The sequence below is a fragment of the Quercus suber genome, unplaced genomic scaffold (assembly GCF_002906115.3).
Source record: "Quercus suber isolate HL8 unplaced genomic scaffold, Cork oak 2.0 scaffold_37, whole genome shotgun sequence".
NCBI classification, from domain to species: domain Eukaryota; kingdom Viridiplantae; phylum Streptophyta; class Magnoliopsida; order Fagales; family Fagaceae; genus Quercus; species Quercus suber.
This window is the reverse complement of record NW_027069502.1, coordinates 1649269-1657621: the sequence shown is the minus strand read 5'-3', so window position 1 is coordinate 1657621 and position 8353 is coordinate 1649269. Positions and strand designations below refer to the sequence as shown.

The window sequence follows — 8353 nt, the reverse complement described above, 5'->3', positions numbered from 1 at the left end:
TTAATATGTTATCTGTTAGCATCCTAAGTATAGGGTTTAAAATAAAAAATTTTCCCTTACCTTTAATTTTTACTAATCAACTGTAAATTATACATCACGAATGAAAAGGTTTGAGTTGGTTAGTTTTAGACAATTCAATGGTGTATCTTTTCGAGGGTGGGAAATTCACAGGTATATCTTGGTTAATGTACATTCCAACATATAGAATTTGACAAAAAATTGAAATAATTTGGATCTTGAGAAACGTTGTAATCTAAAAGTATTTTGATAATCAAGAATTAATTAACTCAGTATTTTTTTTTTTTTTTTGGTTGGTGAGATATGAATTTACATTTATCAGTTGAGCAATTATCGCCTGTGTTACTGGGCGTAATAATTGGAGAGATTACACCATTGTATAGATAAAACTTGGAACAATTATTGGCATACAGCACGCTAAAAGGAAAATTCCCATATGTATTTATGCAACAAAAATTGAAGATAGTAATAGGATACAAGAAGTAGTTGTTATTCATCATCCAACAAAAAGATGCTAAAACAAAAACAGTATCAAGAGTGTGTATCATATTCCACAACCATCGAACTTAAAGTTAAAACATGTCAGAGAGGGTAGGTAACTTGACCTCTCCCTTGGTAGAAAGGGGAATGGTAAAGTTTCCAATGATGGGAAGGTCAATAGTGAGACCCAAATCCAACTCATAGTCTATGTCCCAATCTGCACAAACATCCTTTGCCAAGGTCACCAATATACTGTGTGCCACCTTCACTGGAACCTCTAGCAATGTTGTGTCACTCGCCTTCAGGGACCCTGGGTCTGGCATTGTCCCTGATGCAATCACCCTGGCCCACACATACATACAATTACCATAAATTATTGCAAATTTTATTTTGATTTTATCAATCCATATCTTTTACATTTAAAACAAAAAATTAAGTTATTATAATTTACAACGAGATAAAAAAGAAAAAGGGTTTTAAATTTGATCACCGTGTCTGTATTGTAAATATGCAGTAACAAATAATCAAGTCAAAGTAAAAGGAATTAGACCTAAGACAATTCCAAATAGAAAAACTTCAATCATTTCAAATTCAATTTGTTTGAGAGAGGAAAAGAAGTGTTTATCACAAATAGTCTAAATAGCTTTGAACAAGTTTTAACTTTGTTTGAATTCTTAGTTGATCACAAATTAATGGTGTACATAATGGTGTAAGTGGCTTCTTCTTTTCTTTTTCTTTTTTAATATAAGCCGAAGCAGCCAAATCAACTGATATTATTATAGTGTTAAGTATTAAGATAATGGAATACTCTCAATCCATATCTATTCACACTAACATGACTAGTATATCTAGTAAAGTTATGAGCAACACATTTTCTTTTATCTCTTAATATGTGAACAATTATGAACATGAAAGGAACCTACGAGAGTTTTTGCCTCCTTAATCAAATAACCGAAGAGGCCAAGGAAACGTCATGGTTTCTCGAAGAATTGATCATTGTAGCTTTTAACCCTTGGAAACCATAATAACTTTGATAAATTATGTATAGTTGTATACCAAATATAAAAACTGTCGATCAAATATCGTCCAGTCAGAACTTCATCTTTTGAGCATATGCCCGCGGTAGATTCTTCAAAGGAATTTTTAGCAAAAAAGATGTGGTATTGTGAAAGCTCTAAATTCCCTTGGAAGAACACCACCAAGCATATGCTTAAATTGATTTTTTTTTCTTTTTTCTTTTTTTCCTCTTTAAAAATGCTTTAAGAAGCCACAAGCAAAAAGAGATCACGCTCTTTGAAACTGCCATAAGGTACCACGTACTGAAGAATTGTAACTAGATTAAAATGAACAAAGTTGGAGTAATGTCCATGTTCCATGGTGCAAATGAAAAACATATAAAGAATGGTAAAATTAATTCAACCTAATATAATTTGGAAATTTAGTCTGCAAAAGTAAAGTATGAGCCACAATGGATAAATGTCACTGAATTCTGTATTATCCCATGATTATCATTATCATTATTATTATTATTATTAAATAAAGAGAGAGTTATTACATGAACTGGAATCCTCTTTTCCCAGATATATGGGATCTGATAATATATATATATATATATATATATGGATTTTACTAATGTTAAGCTTTTTATTTTTGAAAAATATTTTTTCAGAAATTAAAAAAGCTGTTATTACTTTTTCAATTCTTGAAAAAATTTTCTCAAAAATGGAAATTAATGTGTGCCCTAAGGACACACATTAACCAGACCCTATATATATATATATATATATAAACTTCCCATGAAATTTACGGATCGAATAAAAATAAACAGAAAGAAATCAAACGAAAAACCCACAAAAAAATAAAATAAAATCCATCAATACAAAACGGCATGCGTGCACTCGATCGTTTTAGATCAAACCTAAATATTCATGACTCCTCAGTAACATCATCGATCACATAAAATGAGAAAAAAAAAATTCAAAAATAAAGCAAAGATCATGATATAGCAACGAGGAAAAAAAAAAAAGAAGCTACCTGCCAACACTCTTGAGAGTGTAAGAGATCTCGCAAATGGGGATGGGATGTCCATAAGGATTGGTCACAGAGACCTTAGCGAGATACTCCACAGAATCACGGCTCACACGCTTGAAATCGACATCATTGATACTAGCCTCTGGCTTCTTTATGTTGGCCACCTTCTCTGCCACGAAGTTCTTAGCTTTGTCCAACAACTGCGACATTTTGATTGAAGAGATCGAGAGCTTTAGAGAAATAGACAGATCCAGCTCTCTCTCTTGAGGATTTTATATGGTAGGAGTAGGAGACATTGGGTGGTGACAACTTTTAGGTTTTTCACACGTATATAATTACTCAAATCAGGTGGCGGTGACACCTCATCCTCATATTACGATCTTCCGCGTGATACGTTTTTTCCGCGTTTAAAGATCTACGATCTGAAATTTTTTTTTTTTTTTCTTTAATTAACAGGATGGATTATGACTTAAGACCCAAAATAAAAATTTGATGAGTCACTTTCCGGAATTTCTACCTTTGGAATGAAACTGTATATACGTTCACTCTAACGCGAAACTCATTCGAAAAAAAAAAAAAAAAAAAGGACTTTTACAGACATAAAACTCATTTTTATGTGAAAAGGTTTTCACTCTAAATTTGGTCTGGCGCTTCATTCAGATGAAATAGGTGCGCGACTAATCCCTTATAATTATAATAACTTTGCAACACTTAACTTTTTTCCGTTTATTTTGAGCTTAAATCTAACAAAATTTAGAATTAAAAGATTAATTCACCACTTTCTAAAATAAACATTGGTTTTTTTTTAATGCTATATTCTGTTAAACTCAACTGAAAAAGTGATGGGAAGATCTAAAGTATTACATGAGTTTTAGTTTATGGAGTTAATCATGTATTTTTGTAGTTCAAAATATAAGTGTAAAATGAAATATAGTTTAGGGTGAAAAAAAATGTAATTTCTTGAGTGTAAAAAAAAGGTTTCATATACTTTTTTTTTTCTTTTTCTTTTTTTCTTTTCAGATTTGTCATTTTCTTTTTAATATGTTGATTTGACAAATTTGGTTACATATATACCTGTTACCTTCATATATTCTCCGACATTAAGTGCAAGACAACCTAAAATAAATATTCTAATCCTTAAGATAGCTTGCATAAAATATTCTTCTATCTCTTTTTCTAAATGTGGGATAAAGTTGTAAGCCTGTAATAGTCATTTTAATCTTTTATCCTCCAAAAAAAAAAATAATTGGAAAATTGTACTTTATCCTCTTAATCTATACCTTCATTTATTATTATCCTCTAAACTATGTGAAACAGAGAAAGCACACTTACCCAAAATTTTCAACAAAAAAACTAATATGTTTTAATATTGAACATATATAAGCTTACGTTAAGACTAATCGAAGAAGCATAATAAGAAATAAGGTTTCTAGCCTGGTCCTAGTGCCTTAACAAATAGTAATTCTCGTTGAAGATTAGCAAGCATTAGAAATTCAGAGAAAAATAATTGAAAGAGAGCTGAGGAAAAATGACCTCCATAGATAGTTGTGTTTAAACCTTGAGTAGAAAAAGGGGAAAAAGACCTGAGAATCTGAAATCTATCTTTTACATAATGAAAACTATTATTTATTGAGTATTATGCAACTTATATTGCTTATAAAGCTATCTAATGAGAGTAGAAAACATTTTTGCACGTAATTGCTCTCCAAATGGAAATTACAATTTTCTCGCAATAATATCAACCTTACTATTTTTGTAACAATTTCAACAGCTTTTACCGTTTCCAACTTCTTCTACTTGTCATATTTACTAATAGACTAGTCTTTTTCTTTCTTTTTTGATGAATTATAGCCTAGAGTTTTGTGGCATCCAACCACTTGTCCAATACATTTGTCATTCTGTCTTCAAGCTTCAGCATTATAATCTAATGGTCAATTCCTATAAAACAAAATAAAAAATAAAAAATAAAAAAATAAAAATTTAAATCTAATGGTCAATTAATTTAGTATATCGCTAGTCCTTTCAGGTCAAGAATAAGCCAGCATTTTTTTTTTTAATAATGAATAGTACTTAGGAAATTTCCTTAATTTGGAACAAATTAAATAATTACAAGAAATGAAAATATATGAAGAAAGTCTTCGCGCACAACAAAATCTTACATGACTTGTTTCTCAAAAAAAAAATCTTACATGATTTTCACAACAACCTTAATTTAAACTTTAGTATGAGTTTTTTGATAAAATAAAAGGTGTGTAGACACCAAAATTTTGATCTTATTGGGTGACCCACTTGGTTCCAATGTCTTTTTTAGGAGTTTGTCTTGACAATGTGTGATAATTGTAGACATCGTATTTTGTCTGCTCTCGATTTGTGTGCAGGACTTCAAAAATTCCAAAAATATTATCCTTTAACCACGGGGCCACGGAAACATCTAGATTGACATGGCGCAACATGCTCGGGCATCGAAGCACTCGAAGTGCTATTTCATGTCAAATTGACCAAAATGCCCCTAGTCAACCTTGAGTTGATAGAAATTCAAAATTGGTCAAATTCATTCCAAAATGACATTTTTTATATTTCTACATTAAACTCGAGCTACTCGGTGATTTTCGTCAATTTTGACCAAGTTTGACTTGAGGTTAACTCTTAAGGGCACCAAAAACTCTAATTTTGATCCGACCGTCAGAATGGATTGGGACTAGCGCCATTACCAAGATTATCAAATTTCCTTTCCAATGACTATTCATGGGGTCAAAATCGAAGTTAAAACGGTTAAGATATCTAGAAAACCATGAAAAGCGCATTAGTACAATTTTCAAGGCCATAACTTATGATCCGATTGTTGGATTTTCAATTTCTTTAGTGTTCTAGAAACTAGACATCCAAAGCTTTCTAGGGATACAAAGATCAGCTCAACTCGAGTCCAAGAAAGCCTTAAAATATGCGTCCGAAGTTTAACTAGAAAAAGGCTAGAATTGCTGACATCAGCAAGGTAAAACCCACACCCCTTTCTCTTTATTGCTTTTTCTAGCTCCTTTTTGCTTAATAAAATGTTTTTATTACAAATGTTTTTATTGCTTTTCCTAGCATGTTCTTGCTTCCTAGCATATCTTCATAATTTTTTTAGCATGTTTCCTTGTTTTTGCCATGATTTACCGCTTTGATGTTGTTGGCCTAGCCTTCTTGGATTAGGATATGTCTAAGTTTTATGTTTGTGCTTAGATCCACATATTTTTAGGTTCCTTGCCATGTTTCTACTTAGATCTACATGCTTATGTGTTCTTTGCCATGTTTTTGCTTAGATCTACATGTTAGTGCTTAGTTCTATGTCCCTATGCTTAGATCCATGTGTTTTTGTGCTTCGTGCCATACTTGTGTGCTTAGAACTATGTTAGTTGCTATGTCATGTGCTACTTTAGCCCTTTTTGTCCCTTGTTATTTCTCTTTCTTGTGTTTCAGCCCTTATTGGTGGGGTGTAAATCTAGATCCTGTGGTCTAGTCTACATCCGCTCGCCTAGGACTATATTAAAGGGTTTGGATCATTTTCTTTACATGTCTATGTTTGCTTGCTTGCTTCTATACTTTATCTCCATGTTAGCCTCTCTAGATCTAGGTTTTTCCATGCTTTGTGCCCTCCATGGGCTTGTGCTTGTGCAGTTACCTCCGTCCCTCTTAGGGTTTATTTGGATGTAACCACTTGTGAGATACACCTCTGTGGTGTTGGTATGCTTAATTTAAACCTTTCTTTGCTCCATGCGATGTTGTCATGCTTTCCTTACTTGCTTTGTGCCACCTGCTTGGCTTTCTTTGCTTCTTTGCATCTTTATACACTTGACTATATGTTCATGCATAAGTTTGTGTGTCATTCATACTCCAATCCAATAGAACTATGGACACTCAATCCAAACCTACATTTATCCTCCTAGGACACCCCCCTTTTGTTTGATAACATGTTTGTTTGCCTTTTCATATGCTACACATGTTTGTTCGCCCCCGTTTGGCATCTTTTCTAGCTTGTCTTTAGCATGCTTTTTCTTCCATTTGTTTCCTTGCTTGTCTACTAGCTTGTTTCTTTTGTCCTTGCATGTACACGCATGGAGCATGAATGCTTTGAGCAAGAGTGTGACCTCCTAGGCATGCGCAAAAAGGGCAAGGATGCAAGCAAGAGGATGCAAGCCCATAAAGGACAATGTTCAATAGATTAGGGGGCCTAGCCCCTCTAGAGCAATCTTCTCTTTCCTTCTCTCTAAGCCTCTTCTCTAGAGCATGTATTAGGATCCCCTTCCATGTACCCCCTTTTATTTTCCTGCTCCTTGCTTGGGCCGCGTTCCCTAGGTATGGCAATGTCTGTTTTATATTTCTTGTACCTTATTAGGTCATACCCTTAGAACATTGGCAATGTCTGATTTACTTTCTTGCTCTGTGTGGATGCATTGTGCATGTTGTATGTATGTATGTATGTATGTATGTATGTATATGCTGCATGTGTGTGGGTGATTGTGCACTTTGTATTATAAACTCTCGTGGCTACATGAGTGACCCTCTCTAGTCATGAGAGCTCTTAACCTTGTAGTATGGGTATGCGCTCAAGGTAATTGCCATAGGTGCATATTCATGTTATATTATGTGCACCAATCATCGCGGTGTGATTGTCTTGATCCATGTCACCCAGTGACATTGGTTTCCTCGTGTATGCGACATTTATCAACATGCTTAACACTTTGGAGGGCTTCAACTCATCACGATGCGAGCATGTCAATACTCGTCGTATACATAAACGTGAAACCCTACCAATGCGCCATAGCACACCAAACGTAAAACTCTACTAGATTTTCACCATGAAAATGGGGCATTCTCAATTGCCGTATTCTTACGTCGAAAGCTTGGTGAGAATAGCATTTTGCGTGCTATGACGCATTTGAGGCGAAGTGCTGCCAGATTTCCACCACAAAAATAAGGTGAAATTCTACCAGATTTTCGCCGTAGAAATTTGGCAATGACTTCAAATGCACTTGGAAAGCATCGATCATGACCACGCCCATTCCTAAACCAAACCTCAAACCCCAACACATTTAAAGCCCCGAAAGCTAATGCCAATAGCTTGTTTTCAATTGCTAATATCTAAAAATTATGATTTTAACAAAATAAAGGACTATCCACGGACGTTATGGGTTGTCTAACACCTTCCCCACAGGTAACTAGATTTCTAAACTTAAGAATCAAGAGTTTTTTGCCCATCAACATTAGATTAGGAAAAATACCCTTTTTCTTAACCTAGGATCGGTAATAAAATCGAATAGAGTCAGGTGACCAATCACACCTTAGAAAAACCCAATGATTTGGTGGCAACTTCACTTACCCTTGGTAATATCTTTAAAATTGACTCATATTTCAGTCACTCACCCGAGGTACAACACGCCTCCTCCACATATGCGCACGAGCGTCACCATGATGGTCGAGCAACTATGAGGCATCGACAATGATGTTTGTGCACTATGACATTAGGGTAAGGTGTGTATAGACCTACACCCAAGGTCCCTAGCCTCAATGACAAGAAATCAAGTCGTTACCAAAATGATCAACACCTTGCGTGGATCCAATGAGCCAATTATTCCAAAAACGGCTCAACAAAACCAAACTCAAACCCAAACCCAAACCCAAATGTGACACAAAAGCTAAGCCCAAAAGCCCATGTTTGGCCTAATCTACCTAAGGCTTACAAAAGGTGCGTATGCCGAGTATAAGATACGTATGAGCCCAATTTGTGGTGTACGCAACTATTGGGCAGAAACCTCAAATCACTCCATTTCTATTTTGGTGAAAT

General features: G+C 34.4%; 1 protein-coding gene across 1 annotated transcript; it reads right to left on the bottom strand.

The window, feature by feature from the left end:
* Positions 1 to 436: 436 nt before the first annotated feature.
* LOC111984791 (desiccation protectant protein Lea14 homolog) lies at positions 437 to 2902 on the bottom strand. The gene is made up of 2 exons (XM_024016410.2): positions 2533 to 2902; positions 437 to 840 (listed from the first exon to the last, which is right to left on the bottom strand). Exons 1-2 carry the CDS (start codon positions 2736 to 2738, stop codon positions 591 to 593), a joined length of 456 nt encoding a protein of 151 aa, XP_023872178.1. The 5' UTR covers positions 2739 to 2902; the 3' UTR covers positions 437 to 590.
* Between the last annotated feature and the right edge of the window lie 5451 nt (positions 2903 to 8353).